Source organism: Pinus tabuliformis, chromosome 8 (assembly GCF_031772625.1).
Source record: "Pinus tabuliformis cultivar Carrire ecotype Pingquan chromosome 8, CPIR1, whole genome shotgun sequence".
Lineage (NCBI taxonomy): Eukaryota > Viridiplantae > Streptophyta > Pinopsida > Pinales > Pinaceae > Pinus > Pinus tabuliformis.
This window is the reverse complement of record NC_142294.1, coordinates 1,973,726,540-1,973,746,237: the sequence shown is the minus strand read 5'-3', so window position 1 is coordinate 1,973,746,237 and position 19,698 is coordinate 1,973,726,540. Positions and strand designations below refer to the sequence as shown.

General features: G+C 34.9%; 1 protein-coding gene across 1 annotated transcript; it reads left to right on the top strand.

Moving 5' to 3' along the window:
- Positions 1-554: 554 nt before the first annotated feature.
- Positions 555-1,631, top strand: LOC149244355 (uncharacterized). The gene has a single exon (XM_089371515.1). The coding sequence runs from the start codon at positions 555-557 to the stop codon at positions 1,629-1,631; it is 1,077 nt and encodes a 358-aa protein (XP_089227641.1).
- The last annotated feature ends 18,067 nt before the right edge of the window (positions 1,632-19,698 follow it).

Below are 19,698 nucleotides of genomic sequence, written 5' to 3'. Positions count from 1 at the left end.
CCGCCGATCCCGCATTCCTGCAAAAATTCCAATAAGGAAGTCCTCATCATTCCCTCCGCCTCGCCTTCCCCAAAAAAAATCAGTTATCCCCTCGGTAAAGAAAAAGAGATAATGATATCAGCCACCCCTGCAAACTCTCCTATGTCTTCGCCCTCTAACTCTATAGGCAGTGATTTGGATTATTTACTGAGCAAGAAATCTCTGGAGCTCAGGGCTCTCTCTATTCATAAACCTGGAGTACAAAAATCCCCGCAAATTAGCCCTAACTCTGCAAGTAATATTACGGTAAGGAGGAAGAACAACAGGGGAAGCAGGCATTTTAGGGGAAGAGGTGAAGGTGCGGGCAGAGGTGTCCGTAATTTGTCCCTTGTAGATGTTCCCATCACAGACATGACTGAAGAATGGCCTCTTAGAGAAAATGTGGCCGACAAGATTCCAAAATGAACTTCATCATCTCCATGAACATAAGGGGGTTGGGGGCAGACCTTAAATTTTTGGCATTAAAGGATTTTTTCCGCTCTGCCTGCCCCAAAATTATTCTTATCTAGGAAACCATGCACGCCTCTTCTGTATCAATCTCTTACTTCAGGAAGATGTTTCCTTCCTGGTATATATCTGCTGTGGAAGCCAATGGTCTCTCGGGGGGGTTAGCTGTTTTGTGGGATCCGTACTGGATCAAGGCAAAAACTTATAGCTGTTTAGCAGGAATTCTGATTTCGGCTCATATGAGGGGGCACAAATTCCCAATAAACATCTTGAATGTATATGCTCCCTACAGAAATAGGTTGCTTTTTTGGGAGAAACTTTTTGCATCTGAAATTTTTGATGTTGAATATCTATTGATCGCAGGGGACTTAAACGTCACTCTTAATATGGAGGAAATCTGGGGTGTTAACAAGAAGAAGGACCCCCTTGCCGAAAAAATCAAAAATGAACTTTTGCTGAGGAGAAATTATATTGACATCCGCCCTCCCCACATGCTCCCGACTTGGGAGAATGGAAGAACTGAAAATGCATACATAGCAAAGAGGCTTGATAGATTTATTCTACACGCTAGTCTGATTGACAAGTTGGGTATGCCTTTCTCTTCGATCGAGAATGTCTTCATTTCAGATCATAGACCAATTTTATTGGGCTGGAAGCAAAAAGGCTTTAGGAAAGGATACAGCTTCAAATTCAACAGCACTGCCCTGGAAGATCCTGCCTTCAATGACTATATAAAGAATGCATGGAGTGAGATGATGTCCTCCAGTCCCTTTCCGTCTTTGATGACTTTTAGAGATAAAATGGATCATATGCGAAAGGTGGTAAAACACTGGCAAATTAAGAAAAGGCAATCTAATAAAAATGACCTACGCAAAATTCAAACAGAATTGGACAGAGCGTCGGAAGCCATGTCTGTTCATAGTATTTCCTTTAAAGAAATATGTCACATTAAGATGCTTCAAAAGAAAAAAATCAAAATTTTAGAACAGGAGGAATCTTTCTGGCGGTTGAAGAGCAGGGTGATATGGCTAAAAGAAGGGGATAAGAACACAAAATTTTTCCATAAATTTGCAAATTCCAGGCGAGAGAAGAACTCCATTTGGAAAATTAGTGATGGAAGAGGAGGATATTTATATTCTCAATAGGAAATAACAAATGAGGCAGTGAAGTTCTTCACAAATCAGTATAAAAGATCTGAAGTATGCAGCTTTCAGGATATTATGTGGGGTATTGAAGTGTTTCCCCGGATGTTTGACGAGGATACAAATGATCAAATCTTCCAGCCATTTACTGAGGATGAGTTGCTAAAATCAATGAAGTACTTCAAGAAAGACAAGTGTCCAGGGCCGGATGGCTGGACTATAGAGTTCTTCACTCACTTCTTCGACATCATCAAAGCAGATCTGTTAAAAATGGTAGAAGCTTCTAGGATCGCAGGCAACATCAATCAGAAGACGTCCTCCACAAACATTGCCCTTATCCCAAAGAAAGAAAAGGCAGAGTCTTTTGGGGACTTTCGCCTGATCTCGTTATGCAATATCTCTTACAAAATTATCTCAAAGATAATTGCAGAAAGAATTAAAGCAACTCTATCAAATTGCCTATCAAAAGAGCAGCATGCCTTTTTGCAAGGTAGGAACATCCTGGATGCGGTTGCAAACACACAGGAAGGTCTTTATGCCATTCATTAAAAAAAAGGGACGCAGTCATTCTAAAGATCGACCTTCGAAAGGCATTTGACTGCCTTGACTGGGGATTCATTAGATGTTTACTTACAAAGATTGGCTTAAGAGCGAGCATGATTAATTGGATCATGGCTTGCGTGGAACAGGTGAACTATGCGATTATCATCAATGGAATCCCATCTCCCTTTTTCACTGCTTCCAGAGGTCTTCGTCAGGGCTATCCGCTGTCACTGCTCTTATTCATTCTGGCCATGAATTCCCTCAGCCTCCATATCAACAAGGCAGACTATGAAAACAGATGTCAGCCATTAAAAATCTGCAGGAACGTCTCGATCTCTCATAATTTATTTGTTGATGATATCATTCTGTTTGGCATTTTATTTAGAATCACATGGTTATGTTTTTTTGAAATCCTTTTCAACTTCTAGAAAGCAACAGGTCTACAGATCAACAGTTCAAAGTCTATCATCTATCATAATGATATCTGCCAGGAGGAGATTGAATGGTTATCGGCTCTTTTCGATATTGAGGCACGATCTATCAATCATGGAATTAAATATCTAGGTTTCCAGTTAAGAGAAAATAGATATTCAAAGGCGGACTGGAAATGGCTTCCTGATAGATACTTTAACATGATTTCTGTATGGGAGTATAGGTGCCTCTCCCTGGTAGGAAGGGTGATCTTGGCTCAATCTGTCCTAAATCAGCTTGCAGTTTATTGGTCTCATTTATATTTCCTTCCAACGAGCATTATTCAGTCAATGAATAAGCTTTCAGCTAATTTTATTTGGGGGGGCCAAGCTAGAAATCGAAAATTTCAGCTTTCGAAATTGTCCAATATTTCTCTGCCGAAGAGCATGGGAGGATGGGGCCTCTTAGACTTGAGGATCTTCGGAAAGGCTCTGTTATGTAGATCCCTGTGGAGAGGGATTTATGAAGATGGGCCATGGAGCGACATCATCCGAAAGAAATGCATGGGTAAAAAAGACATATCCTTCTGGTTCAGGAAAGGAAGGATCGGCTCTCCTTCGGGCTCTCCTATATGGCTAAGCCTTCGCAAGATCGAAAGTTATTTCCTAGAGAACTTAGTCTGGCGCTTCCAATCAGGCAAAAAGATTCTCATTGGGAAAGATCCATTCCTGAATGGTGCCGAGATAATCGATGTTCCTAAATCTCTGTTGTCTTTCTTCCACAGAAAGGGTTTTTTTTATTGGGACAGCTTAATTAAAGGTTGGCAGGGTCTGATTCCTATCTGGAAGGAAGCCGGATGCCTGGGCATTCAAGGTGAACTTGCTCTACAATGGGAATGCATCAGAACTCGTCTCAGGAACTGTGGGATTTTCCGGACAGCGGATAATGACAGTCTTATATGGGGGTTCTCTAGAGGGATAAACTTTGTTCGTGTTAAAGACATATACCAGATTCTATGTGGTTTAAAGAAAGACTCTCTCAGCCCTTCCTTTCCTCTCATTTTATGGAAATCTGGATGCCCGTCCAAAATGATTTTATTTTCTTGGCTGTGCTTTCATAATAGAAATCTCTCGTGGGAAAATTTAAGAAAGCATGGATGGCAGGGCCCTAGCATATGCCCCATCTGCAAGTCTGCAGAGGAAAATAATTTCCACCTTTTTCTCAACTGCTCCTCATCTCAACAGCTCTGGAAATCCGTGGCGGATTTATTTGGAATCCAGCATATGCTCCATGCGTCTATCAGTGAAGCTTTTCTATGGTACAATAAACAAAAGGAATCCTGGAGAAATGTTTTCATTATTGTCATTTGGTTCATATGGAAATGGCGGAACAATTTCATTTTCAATGGAAAATCTACCCCTTTTCTGGACATTTTCTCCAATATCACTCTCCTCTATGAATCGATCCCACAGAAGCCTCCCAAACCTACGAAACAGGTTTGCAATGAGCCCCCACAGGAGCTATCTTTGATGCCAAAAGCCTTCTTCGATGGTGCTGAACAGGACGACATTTGTGGCTGTGGGGTGCTCATTATTGCAAATGAAAACAACCATTATCTTATTCACTGGAATGGCGGAAGGGGCTCCAACAGTAAAGCTGAGGTTATGGCCCTCGCTGGCCTTCTAAGCTTCTGTCTCTTTCTCAACCTTCAGAGTGTCTCAATTTTTGGAGACTCGAGAGTTCTGGTAGATTATGTCCTTGGGAAAAATAAAATTCTAAAGCCCCAACTTGTTGGGTGGTTAGACAGGATCTGATTCCTATGGAATAGAATGGCGGGAGGTTCTATTCATCACATTAACAGGGCTCTCAACCAGCAAGCAGATGATCTATCTAAAGAAGGTCTACAGGAGGTTCTAGGTCTATGGTCTTTGCAGGTGGCTGATGGAGGGAATCTCTTTTCTATTCAGGATTTTGCTCCTCCAGACTTCTAGATCGCTTTTGTTCATTATGATCTCTTCGGCATATCTATCCGGCCTTTCTATCTATCAGTTTTATTATCATATGATACTGTCTCTTAGTTTCTTTTTGTGGTTGCAGGTTTTATCTTCTATGGCTCTTCAATGTCTTTTTAAGAGTTTTGATTATGGCTGTCAACTTGTTTTTTCAACTGATTTCTTGGAAATATCCTGTTCTTCTTGGTTTTATTCCTCCATGATTTAAAATGTCAGACCTATATGATCTATATGTCCTTCTTATTTTCTTCATATGTGGAGGGAATAACATTATATGAACTACGAGTCGGAGACTCTAAATGAATGTACTTTCAGGCTTGTTTATATTTCTTATATAAATACATCATGCTTTTTCGTCTGAAAAAAAAAAGTATTAATTAACTAATACAAAAATTATTAATTAAATCAAAATATTTAAAAGATAAATTAATTTTTCAATTGCGGTTTTGAAATAAATTTCAAAAAATAAATTTAAGGTCTCTCTGGAATCACTTTTGCTTATATCAAACTCTTTCAATTTTTGCATTTTTTTAATGTATTTTAAATTATGATGATGATGAAGATGATGGTTATCGTCTACTTAGACCAAACTTTGGTTTATCGAACCTAAAGAAACAAATTATTTAGTTTGATTTAAGATTTTATTCCTATGCTCTAAAAGCTTGGAGAAAAGCCTCCCAGCTCACTATAATTTTGACATCCTAAAAGGCTAAGAAGGTTAGTATTGTGACAAAGATTATGAAACTGAGATCTAATGTGGTTGTATGCAGGGCACTCTAAGAGGAAGTGGTTTTCATCCTCGATGTTCCTATTCTCACAGAGATGGCAGATCCTTTCTATCCATGTTGTTTTAGGAACTGCCCAACCACCTGTTTCATTATGGAGCTCATGAGAGTTTGTTCTAATCTTCACTATATTAATTTTCTTCTTTGAGCTAGTTAAAACAAAGAGATACTTTTGATCTTCTAGGGTGGGGTTGATGACCTTCTTATAATAACTTAATTTTCTTTTAGCTGCTAAATCTTTCTCACACCACATTTTTTCTTTGAACTTAGAAGTAACAATATTTTTAATGTTATTAATGTTTTGCAAGGTATCATTCTCGTTGATCTCTCAATGGTTTAACTAGGCCCTCGTGTCTTTATACGACCCACGCTTGAGCCTTAGGTGGTTTTGGCTGGAATTTAAAGCTAGCTTAGGAAGTCTATGATCTCCTATGTTATTGAGTTTGTGCTTGTACAATAGAAGCCTAGTCATAGCTAGGCTCTCGATACAAGAAAGACCTACTTCTATAAGGAGAATAGGATAGGGTGTATTGCTTTTAGTTTTCAGGTTATACGTTATAAAATGCTTCTTGATTTGCTCAATATTTCTCCATAATTCTCTAGAGACGCTGCAATCAATATTTTTAAATTTAATATGTAAATATATTAAATTTAAAAATAAAATTGTTAAAATGCAATATAATAATATACTTTAAATATTTCTATCAAAATAAAAAATTATGGTTAATTAATAATTAATTTTTTAATTATATAAAAATAATATTTTAAAACTCGAAAATTAACATATTTAAAAAATAAGAATACACCTTTTCATAACAAAAGAAATAGTTTTATTTGTAACCAATGAGATGGTTTTAAGGGTGCAAAATCAACTTCCATTTATCTATAAGCTTATTAATAAATCTTGTAACTTTTAACGCCCAACAAAACACAATTTTTTAATTAGAAAAATATTAAAATTAAAATTAGATTTGCTAAAAAGGATTTTAGTGAAAAAATAAATATACAAAAAAGGTTCAGATATAGATTTCAAAGTAAAATTCGAATTTTGCAAACCGTTTAGCATACAAATTATATAAATTTGGAGGTATAATACGATTTTGAATAACTCACAATGGATTTTATATGAAATCTGAGAGCCTTTTAGCCTGTGTGTCTACTAAGAATCCTGTCGTTCAAGACTCATAACATATGATGACTATCGTCATAACATATATTGAATTGAAACAACTTCACAATTTTAATATTAAAACCTATACCTTTACCATTCATTAAATTTCTTACATTATATATATTAAAAAAAATGGTTTATTTTCTCAAACTTTCATGAATATGATACTGATTACATGCACATGAAAGCAATACATTTTGCAAAAGCAAAAGTTTCAGGCAAAAGAAAATCTGAAATTCCATGAAATAAAACAGGTTTATTTCTAGGTAATATACAACGAAAAATATATGTCTATATGATTTTTTTTAATTGTATCTCACAGTTTAAATCGAGTTCTAACAACAGAGATATGTTGCTTTCTCTTATGTTAAATCTGTCCACATACACCTCCCACAAACAGACCGAACTTCTTAACAGAATTTAGGAGAATAGAAAACTAATCTAAAATTATAAGCTTACAATAAACAACAGATAGGAATATCTCAATTAAATACATCATTGCAAAAGTGGGGTTATAATCTCTCCTCCAGCAGTGCCTCTTGGTGGCCTCGATCCGTTGCAGCGGAGTAAAGAATTCTTCAAAGCTGCCGCTTAGGGAACGCCTATGCTAAAGCTGAAGATGATTCCATAGAGCGTTTTTTCGTCATAATCTCCACGGCCGCGGGATCGATCCCTGAACCCATCAATATAATTCAACACTGCTAGCGCTACGCAGAGCGCTCAATATATCCTTCCTGCAGAATTCTGAGTTCATTTCAGACTAAACAGCCGAGCCATTGAAACAGGGGCACTATGTTTGACAAAAATCCAGGCCATAAAAATCTTGCCTCTCCAGTGTTCATGTAGCTATGCGCGGCATTTTGAAAATTCAAAATTTAAATTACGAATACTTTTAATGCTTTAATTGCGTTGGTCTGCGCTGACGGGGCATGGCGACGTGGACAGTAGCGGGATTGATCGCGTTGGTCTGCGCTGACGGTGTATGGCGATGTGGACGGTACCGGGGATTGTTTTGGCAATCATCGGAAAGTTTGGCAAAGATGCCGACTATCTCTCATGCCAAATGGATGTCATGTCAATGACCATGCCCATGCGAATGCAGAGATGTATTTTAGGTTGACCAAATGTATTCTTAGGAGTCTTAAATAGCTAATAGCGTAGGATTTAATAGCGTAGGATTTAATTGGGAGTCGTGTAAAGAGGTGGAGAAATTGGGCAGACGGTCAAAAGTGGTTAGAATCTGGGTAAATAATTTTAAAAGATCTTGTATAGACAGTGTTTGAGTGGTGTTTTTGAGGGTGGAAATGGATTCAACATCATCAAAAAAGTCTAAGACACCTAAAATTTTGAAGTTTAACAACCATAATTTAGATTTACAGAAATCCTTTAGGATTTTCTACAAATATGACCAGAATTTTCATAACTTTCCGAACAATTCCTCCCTCTAGCTAATTAGACTACCGCATTTATTTGTTGCGGTATAGACTACTCCATTGAAATGAACACGAGGCCAAATTGGTTATTGGAAGACGAGGACATAGCCTAGCTGTTCTAAGTTTTAGAGGTTTTCCTTGGCATGGTTTCCAGTCAAATCTATTGGTATCTGTGATATCCAAAACTACGGCAATTGAATGGCGTTTTTCTTGTGGTTGTAGTTGAGTTTAGCATGATTTTGACAGGAGAGGACAGTCGAGTAATTGTGGGGTTCATGGGCCACTAATTGCTTCGCACATGGAAGGTTTAAAGTCAGTCTGCAAATTTTATCGTAATCGGGGGTACTGGAACCTGAGCCGTTAGCTTCGTACATGGAAGATTGAAAGGCAACCTGCAAATGTCGGCCACCGATCTCTCATGGAAATTTGAATGTGTCAATTCATCCACCATAGTTTGTACATGGTAGATTGAAAGGCAACCTGCAAATGTCGGCCACCGTACTTCTCTCGTGGAAATTTGAATGTGTGAATTCATCCACCATAGTACGTTAGGTAACTGCTTCTTCGTGTTTTAGCGTATATTGAATCAACTTTGATACTTCCAATTGCAATTTGAATAATGTACATACATTTTACATTTGCCAAATTCTGTGAAGTCTGGTGATGGATAAATGTGACAAATATCAAATATCATGCCATGTAATAATTAAATTATTAATTTAATATATTTATATGAATAAAATGATATTTAATAAATAGGATAAAATATAAAAGTGGTAATTAATTTATTGTATGGTGCTTAATATTTGGTAAGATAATTTAATTGTTTCACAATTTTATTTTTTTTTGAAATTTTAATGTGTCAAGTTATCCATCATTTGGTAAAACAATTTAGTTGTTTCATAATCATTTTTTTCTGGAAATTTGAATGTGTGAATTCATCTCTCATATTTTGCAATCACTCTTATAAATAACTGTCTTAGGTTGGAGTATATATTGAATTAACTTTAATATTTCAAATGGCAATTTGAACAACCAATATTTCAACATTATGTATGCCTTTCTTTAGTTTGGAAAAAAAATATTTCAATATTTTATAACTTTTTGTAAGGTCAAATAAATTTTGTGAAGTCAATAGGACAAATATCAAGCACTATGTAATAGATCAATAAACAATTAATTGCATTTACATCTTAGTTTTTGGATAAGAATAAAAATGTTATTTAATATAGATAAAATAATAAGAAAAGAAATAAACCAATCATTAATTAATTTATAATATCGCATCTAATATTTGGTTCGACAATTTAGTTGTTCCAAAATTTTCTTCTAGTAAAAATTGGAAAGTGTAAACTCATTCACCATATTTTGCAATCTTTAGTATAAATAACTCTTTTTAGGGTTTCAACTTTTAACATATATTGAATTAATCTTGATATTTAAAATTATCAATTGCAATTTGAAGCATCTATATTTCAAGATTTTGTGACTTTGTATATGCTCATATTCTATTCTGTGAAGTTGGCAATTAGTAAATATTAAGCACACTATGCAATAATTGGTTTGTTGTAATTATAATTATTTCGTAGGATTTATCACATGGTGATTAATATTTCGTAAGATAATTTAGTTGCTCCATAGTATGTTTCTTCTGACATAATAGATGAATGGAACACATACCAACAAAAGATATGAATGGAACATAATGTCACTTCACTGGTATAGTAAGTCATAGATCAAAATAATGACCGAAAAGACAGTATTGTTGGACTTGTCACTTGTCATGTAAATAAGACAGAAGATCAAGATAATTAATGAGATTCAAAGTTACTGCTCTTTTATTGTGGACCCTTAGAGTAATTTGAAAGTACCTGAATATGGGCCAATTCCTTTCCACATTAAAGGTTTAAAGGCATCCTGCAAATTTTATCATCACTATGACTGGCTCGTGAATGGGTGTTAGGTTTGACAATAAGGTCCATAAAGTTTGTGCACCAAGGCTATATATATATATATATATATATATATAAGCATTCTATAACCTCTCCAACCAAAGTTGGATGGATTTGTATGCTCGGACATATGTTATCCTCTAAATTTATCTCGCCTCTCTAACTTTGAGAGCTACTGAGCTTGGCATGGTTGGTTGTCCAGAAGCACTATGTCTCAAGTATCAACTTGTGACTTTTCACCTCCCTTTTCTCCTAATTTCCTCCTTACATCCAACTTGTGACCTTTCACTTTCCTTTTCTCCTAATTTCCTTTATTTTCATAAATAAAATATCTATAATGTATTTTTCCCTTTTCAAATCCTTTGCCAATGCCTTTTCCAATTTCCCCTTGGCCCTAATAAACAACACGTGATGCCCACTAGGATACTTTTCCCAACATTAAGCTTGGAATATGTGTCCCATGACCTTTATTATTTTTCCTTTATTAACTTTATTACATGAACTTTTAACCCGAGCTTGTTACATGTGGAAGGTACCTTAGTAAGGCCAAAAGGCATGACCAAAAATTCATAATGACCTTCATGAGTTTTGAATGTTGTTTTCGGAATGTCTTCTTTCTTCACTCTAATGTGATGATATCCTGAGTGAAGATCCAACTTGGTGAAGTAAATTGCTCCATGTAGTTCATCTAACAATTCATCAATGATAGGAATGGGATATTTATCTTTAATAGTGATCTTATTTATCTCTCTATAATTTGGATACATATGTCATGATCCATCCTTCTTATGCACCAATACTACTAGAGAAGAGAAAGAACTTGGTTAGGTTGAATGATACCCACCTCTAGCATTTATGCAACCATATGTTCAATTTCACTCTTTTGGGCATAGGGATATCTGTAAGGTTTGATGTTTGAAGGATTTTTTCCTGGAATCAAGTGAATATAATGATCATGATTGTGAATAGGTGGGAGACCTTTGAGAGTCTCAAATACATTGGAATAACTGACAAGGACTCATTGGACATCTGGAGAAACAAATGAATTATATATGTGAACATCCAATGAGCATAATTGTGCAGTAACCCCTCGTTGTTCCTTCTTCAAAAGTTTTTTCATTCCATTAGAGTTGATTATCTTCCTAGGTTTCCCTGCGATACCCCTTAATTAAATTTCCTTTCCTTCCTAGAAAAAAATTAAAAAAAAAATATTTCTTAATAACGTCCCCGAAAACTTTAACCATTGAACTATGAATATAACATAAACACCACCCATTGGAATGGAAAGCATTGGACTATTAAACACATATTCCTCCATGGTTAGGATTTTATTATGGAATTTTCTTGAGAAATTTATAGTTTCTCCATTTTCAACCATCACTTGACACCATGGTGTTGGATATAGAATTCAATTCAAATCCTTCACTATCTTACAATGAATAAAATTATGGGTACTACCTAAATCAATCAACACTATTACCTTTTTATTCTTAATATATTCTTCTATCTCGAAAGTTTGAGGTGTGGTAATTCACACCAATGCATTACAAGATATGGTTAGATTCATTTCTTCTTTTTCCACCCCTAGGGTTGGTTCCTGGTGTATATATTCTTCTTTTGATGTTTCTTGTTCCTTTTCTTCCTCCTCTTCACAATCTATGTAAAATAATTTCTTCTCAGCACACTTATGACCTTTAATGTATTTGTTATCACAACTATAACAACGCCCATTTTCTCTTTTTTCCTCCAGTTCTTGTGGTGTAAACCTTATAGGTTGTGGGAGGCTAGGAGCGATAACACTTCCATCTTTACAGTTGTGAGTGGTAGACCTCATTGTTTCCATAATTTTTTTTTCAAAATTTCTTGTCACACTGAATGCATTCTATAATGACTTAGGTTCCCAAAGGCAAACCTCAAATTGGATGTTATATTTTAAAGTCCCTAGGAAGAATTCAAACAGATACTCCTCTAGAATATTAGTTACCTTGATATTCACTTGTTGGAAGTCCTCAATGTTCTCTATAAATTAACCCTTTTGTTTGAGATTCATCAATTGACTTAAAATGATATTGCTCTGTATATCCTCATAATGTGCTATCAATTCTTCCGTAAAAATTATCCAAGTGAAAAATTATTTACGATAACAAATCCATTGATACCACACACACTAATTAGATTCTAAATATAAGGACGCAATGCGTACCTTTCGTGTGTGTTGCACATCATGTAGATCAAAGAATTGATCCACTTGTAAAATCCATGTTACAGATCCTTGTTGTCAAACTTCCTCATATCAGTATTTGGAATATGGTTGGCCTTCAACCAAAATTTAGTTCTCTAAAATCATGATTCACATTCGTTTTGTTCTCATCATGAGTTTCATGGAGTATCTGGTCACCACTAGGAAGCCTATCTTGTAGTAACTTTTTCAAACCTTCCATGTCTGATTTTATGTCCACTTTTATGTTTGGCTTTAAATCTTCCATTTTTATTCTAAACCATCCATCTTAGATTCCAATTCATTTTTGGTTTCTCTTTGTGATAACGAAAATTGTTGCACTTGTTCCCGTAATTTTAATATATCATGTTGCATTTCTTCTTCTTCATTAATCATAATAGAGCTTTCTAAGGATTTATGGGTGTAGAAATTTTTTGTTTGGGACGAATTTTAGAACCAATTAATGATATATATGCTTCACTATGCCCTTTGAATCACTTCAAACTGGTTTTTCAAAAAAACAATTATGCAAATTTAAAAATACACATTTTTTAGAGCTTTATTTTGAGTTTGTTGATAAGATTGACCTTGAAACTATTGTATATTTGTTATTTATGCCTCTAAATGTCTAAAATTGTGTTTTGTGGTATACCACTATGTCTTCTTTTCAACACCACTAGTTAAACCGAGATTGGATTCTCCAAGATATATTTATGCCAGTTCTCCCACAATGACCTGATTATGGACTAGTTCAGTAGATTGAAATTGTATTAAATTCCATGTGTCACTATTTTAACCTTTAGCCCTGAAAATCGTACCCAAGACACAAAATTCTATTCAATTTTAGCCACTTTTTATGAAATTCAATTATAATGCTCAAAGAGAAAGTTATGACAACTTTCCCTAGAACATTTATTTGAGACTTGATTCTCGAGCATGAAGAAACCCTAGCTTCCTTAGACCATATCTCCAAAAATATAGTGAACCAAGGTATGAAATTGTAACAATATGTTGACCAATATTTTCTCTTCATGTTTTATAAATTTCATGATCTGAAACTTCACAGAAAATAAGTTATAGCAAAAATTCCAAGATGGCCTGTTTGAAGCACCAAAACCCTAGGATCGAAAGCTCTGAGACAAAATGTTATGTATCCAGATTAAAAATAGAATAGAAACATACGAAGTCATTAATCAATGACTAGACGATAAGCCACTTTAGGGGGGGAACCTCCATTTACATAACATCAATGAATTATTTTTCGATGATTCAAATGACAAGGCCTCCTTGGTATATATAGGATTCGAAAGGGTCAAAATATAATTAGGGCCTTCATAAAAATTTCAATGTAAGGGCTTTATATTAACAATAGTGGGCTTCTATGGAGCACATATAACTACAATATGGGGCTACACTAGTATTACAGGGACCTATCATGAATATTGGATTTTCTTGTTACAAAAGAGCCCACATATAGAGGTTTTGGCTATAAACCAACTCATATGGTGTCATAAGCTCCATGATAAGTTATATTGTACCACCATTTAGTAAGTAGAAGCTATTGTGCCCATAATTCAATTTTTCATAAGAAAAACATATCAAATAGGTTTCCAAGCACTTGCTAACCAAACCTATTTTATAATCCATTTTGGGATGATATGCAGTGCTTGTATTTAGTCATTTACCTTGAAGTTTAAGTATCTACTGCTAAAATTTTCTAATGAATGTGGGGTGTCTATCTGAAATAATGGAAGTGGGCATACTATTTAGCTTAAACATTTAATACATGAAGGCTTAGGAAATTGAGGAAGGAGTGGAAGGATGAGTTGGGACATAGAGATGTGCATCTTTTAGAATACAATCTACCACCACCCTAATCACTATTTTGTGTCCCACTTTTGTAAATCACAATAAAATCCATTGAAATGTCTATCTTAATATATGTTGGGATTGGTGGGAGTTACAATTCCCTTGGTAACTTTGCCGTCTCTTCCTTATTTATTTGAAATTCATCACAAGATCCTATAAAATCTTGGATACCTATTTTCATGTCTTCTTAAAATAAGGAATGCTTAGTTATTTGATGGCTCTTATGAAATCCAGAGTGATTTTATATTGATGATGAGTGTAGCTTCTCTAAAACTCAATTTTTTAGGGTTGAACCTTCTGCCAAACTAATGTGCCCTTTATACAACAATGTATATTGTTTCTAAGTATAATTTTTAGGAGATTTATGACATATTGGAAGTTTTTGAATGATATATCTTATAATATTGTTTGTTATCCATTCCTTGTAGGCTTCCTCAAGTCATATTGGACTTGGTAATAATAAGGTAAGGAGTGACACATCCTCTTTAAATTGTCTAGATAAGGCATTATCCAAAACATTATCCTTGTCTTTTTTATATATGATCTCATAATCATATCCCAACATCTTGGTGACCCATTTATGTAGCACTAGTGAAGAAAATCATTATTTGAGGAAGTATTTTATACTATGATGGTTAGTATTGATCTAAAAACACCTCCTATATGAGTAGTAAATATCCACCACATGAAGGATAACCATCATTCTTTTCTCATATATGGATTATCCCAAATTGTGGTCACATAATTGCTTGCTAGTAAATGCCATTGGAAATCCTCATTGTATCAATATTTCTCCTAAACCTCTTCTTGAGGCCTCACATTCCAATACAAAAGAATAATTAACGTTAGAATCTACAAATACTAAAGTAGTGCACATGGCTTACTTTAAATTAGTGAATGCTTATGTGGTTTCCTCACACCATATAAGGCATTATTTTTAAGCAGTGAAGTTAGGAGAGCTACAACTTTTCCATAACTTTATTTATAAATTTTTATTTGTATCCTATAAATCCTAAGAATCAATTCAATATCTTTAGTATTTTAGGATGTGATCAATATTGCATGGCCTCCACTTTATTGGGATCAACTTGTACTCCTTATTGACTAACAATGTGACCCAAATATTCAACTTCAAGAGACCCAAAACCACATTTGGAGTGCTTCACAAATAATCAGTTTTCTCTCAAGAGTTGCAAGCACTTATCAACATGCTCTATATGTGATTCCCATATTTTATTATAATTAGTATATCATTGAATAAGACCATCACAAACTTGTGTAGAAAGGATTTGAAAATCTTGCTCATGAGGACCTAGAAAGTGGATGGAGCATTACAAAGACCAAAAAGATCATTAAAAACTCGTAATGACTTTAATGTGTTCTGAAATTTGTTTTTAAGATGTCAACCTCTTTCATCCTAATTTGATGGTATCCTAAAATAGATAAGCTTAGTGAAATTTTTTTTTCCATGATTTTCATACTGGAGATCGTCAATAACCAGATAAAACTAATTAATGATAACCATTTCCCACTTAAAAGCTACAAATCCGATAACATAATATCTAATTAATGAATGGGCCAAATTGGTTATTGAAATGAACACGAGGCTAAATTGCTTACTGGAAGATGAGGCCATAGCCTAGTTGTTCTAAGTTTTAGAGGTTTTCCTTGGCTTCTCCTATTTCCGACCCTATAGCAATATTAATGCTATCTGACATGCGAGCCGAATAGCCATCGCCATCGCCCTCTGAGTGACGGCGCGTGGAGAGGGAGGGCGAGGGTGGAGGCACTCTATGGCTATTCCCCTCGCATGTCAGATAGCATTAATATTGCTATAGGGTCGGAAATAGGAGTCGCTGTTATGGTTTCCAGTAAAATTTATTGGAGTTTGTGATATCCAAAACTACGGCAATTGAATGGCGTTTTTCTTGTGGTGTAGTTGAGTTTAGCATGATTTTGACAGGAGAAGACAGTCGAGTAATTGCGGGGTTCATGGGCCACTAATTGCTTCGCACATGGAAGGTTTAAAGTCAGTCTGCAAATTTTATCGTAATCGGGGGTACTTGAACCTGGGCCGCTAGCTTCGTACATGAAAGATTGAAAGGCAACCTGCAAATGCCGGCCACCGTACTTCTCTCATGGAAATTTGAATGTGTGAATTCATCCACCATAGTTTGCAATTTTTACGTTGGGTAACTGCTTCTTCGTGTTTTAGCATATGTTGAATTAACTTTGATACTTCCAATTGCAATTTGAATAACGTACATTTTACATTGTCAAATTCTGTGAAGCCTGGGTATGGATAAAGATGACAAATATCAAACATCATATCATGTAATAATTAAATTATTAATTATTTAATATGTTGAGAATAAAATGATATTTATTAATTTAATATATTTATATCATGTAATAATTAAATTATTAATTATTTAATATGTTGAAAATAAAATGATATTTATTAATTTAATATATTTATATTTTTTTAGGATGAAAACAAAATGATATTTAATGGATAAGTTAAAATAGGAAAGTAGTAAGTAAATTATTGATTAAATTATTGATTGATTTATTGTATGATGCTAAATATTTGGTAAGATAATTTAGTTGTTTCATAATTATCCTTTTTTTTTGGAAATTTGAATGTGTGAATTGATCTATCATAGATTGCAATCACTACTATAAATCAATGAGTCTTAGGCTTGAATATATATTGAATTAACCTTGATATTTTGAATTGCAATTTGAACAATTTATATTTTAACATTTTGTATGCCTTAGAGCTGTTCTAAGAACATAATTTCTTTCAATGGGAAAAGAAATATTCCAACATTTTATAACTGTGTGTATGGTCAAATTCATGCTCCAAACATAATTTCTTTCAATTGGAAAAAAATTATTTCAACATTTTATAACTTTGTATATTGTCAAATTCTGTAAAGTCAATATGACAAATATTAAGGCACCATATAATAAATCAATAATTAATTAATTACATTTATATCTCAGTTTTTGGATGAGAATAAAATGTTATTTAATAAATAAGATAATAAGAAAATAAATAAACCAATCATTAATTAATTTATAATATGGCATCTAATATTTGCTTAGACAATTTAATTGTTCCAAAATTTTCTTCTGGTAAAAATTCATTCAACATATTTTGCAATCTTTAATATAAATAATTGCTTCTCAGGGTTTTAACATTTAACATATATTGAATTAATCTTGATATTTAAAATTGCAATTTGAAGCATTTATATTTCAAGATTTTGTGACTTTGTGCATGCTCATATTCTATTTTGTGAAGATGGCCATTAGTAAATATTAAGCACACTATGCAATAATTAATTTGTTGGAATTACAATTCTTTGGCAAGATTTATCACATGGTGATTAATATTTCTTAAGATAATTTAGTTGCTCCATAGTATGCTTCTTCTGATAGAAGAGATGAATGGAACACAATGTAACTGCACCATACCAACAGAAGAAATGATGGAACAGAATGTCACTGCACTGGTATAGGGGAGGGACGCCATTACCTATGCGCCCTCCCCTCCACCTCACCTAAACCCACGTGGACATTGCCATTGCATGTACGACACCTGCCCGACGTGGACTGCCACGTGTTGTGGTGGGTGTCAAAGCTTGAAAACCAGTTTTTCGACCCGACGCCCGGTTGTTTTCGCCTGTTCGCCGCGATGTGTGCTCTGCTCCTTATTTTTCTGTTCGGGTCCTGTGTTTGGGCGAAGCCCTCCGCCGACGATGGCGCGGGACAGCTCCATTACCTGTGCATACCGTCCACCATTGTTGCGCTATTGTCCGCCATTGTTTGCTTGCATGCGTCTGTTAACCGAACAGGGTTTCTGTTGGAGTTGTTTCATTCCGCCTGCAATGGTTGTTCATTCTAGACCGCCAGAGGTTTAGGGTGTCCTTGGTGGTTGTTTCATTCACACGACCTGTTATTTGGGGAGGAGCCACTATCGATTTCAGCTAGTTCGAGGTCGAAGGTAAATTTACAGGGAATTTCAAGTATTTTTGGTTTTTTGGTTTCTGCATTGGCTAATTTCCAACTTGTTGCAGGTTTGGCGAGCTCTGGAGAAGGTCTGGTGAGCTCTGGACATGGAAGACGCTTCGACCTGGCTTCTATCCAGTAGGATTTTATCCTACCAGCCATTAAACACTGTGTTTTTCAACACTTCACCTTCACCTTTTGTGTTTTTCAACACCTCACCTTCTATTGGAATTTTTGTTAATTTTGCTCTTGGAGTTTCAGGTAGGTTTAGGGTTTTGCAGGTTAGGGGTTTTGAGGGTTTAGGGTTTTGCAGGTTAGGGGTTTTGCAAGTTTGGGGTTTTGAGGGTTTAGGGTTTTGCAGGTTTTGCTCATGATAGTTCTTGGTATTTTGCTTTTCTGGGCAACTTAAAATTTTGGCTAAGCTAGGTAAATTTTTGTCATTTTAATCTTGCCAAACTCTAATAATGGAGACTTTGACTTTTTTTTCTTAGAAGTTCGTTTTTGTGTTTGCTTATCATTGTTGTTTGGAATGGGTTGGGGTAATTTGCTGTTCTGAGATTTGTTTTACAAGCATATTCTAACTAGTACAGTTGTTTGGAATGGGTTGGGGTAATTTGCTGTTCTGAGATCTGTTTTACAAGCATATTCGTGCTACATAATAAGAAACATAGTATTTATGAAATGGGAAAGCTGTTCTAAATAGTTTTCTGCAAGGGATTTTTTGGTAGATACAGTTCAAAATAACTCTTATTACTTGCATTCTATTTTCCTGTCAACCATTGGTCTTGTTTTGTTGGTTTTAAGTTTCGATAATGTATTTACAATGCGAGATTCTGGATCTTTGTCAAGTTTGTAAGTGTGAGCCCGATTAGATTCGGGTCAAAAATTCATTGCAGGTCTGAATTGAGAAATCGGAACCTTAATTTCTTTTTCCTTTTAAATATATGTTTAAAATATAGGTTGTGGACAATATTATCTCGCTGTGAAGCCAATGCCCTTTGTGAGTGTACTATTGCACATCACTAGATGAATATTACTTGCTTGATCTTGGAATTTTAAATTTATTCATGTTATGGAAACCATGGTTGCATGCTATGAGTTTCTTATAGCTAAATCTTAACTATGAATATTGAGTGAGGGGAGGTGTTTGACTGTCAATCCACACCTGAACATGGCACAAGCCTGATCAAGAAGCCATGTATCTCAATAGGAGAGCAGTCCAATAATGAAAGGCAGGTTAGGACTTGATCCTTGTTTGTTTTTTTAACCAGCCCAAATTATATTTCTTCTACTGCAATAGATAGGCAGGTCAGGACTTGATCCTTGTTTAGATTTTTAACCAGGACAAACTATATTTCTTCCACTGTAATAAATAGCATTTTAGTGTTATTAATCATTTTTATAAACATTTGTGATTAGGTACTATTGCACATCAGGAGATGAATATTACTTGCTTGATCTTGGAATTTTAAATTTATTCATGTTATGGAAACCATGGTTGCATGCTATGAATTTCTTATAGCTAAATCTTAACTATGAATATTGAGTGAGGGGAGGTGTTTGACTGTCAATCCACACCTGAACATGGCACAGGCCTGATCAAGAAACCATGTATCTCAATAGGAGAGCGGTCCAATAACGAAAGGCACGTTAGGACTT

What these genes read in the sequence shown, in the direction of transcription:
- LOC149244355 (XM_089371515.1), top strand. Translation starts at nt 555, where the DNA reads ATGCACGCCTCTTCTGTATCAATCTCTTACTTCAGGAAGATGTTTCCT.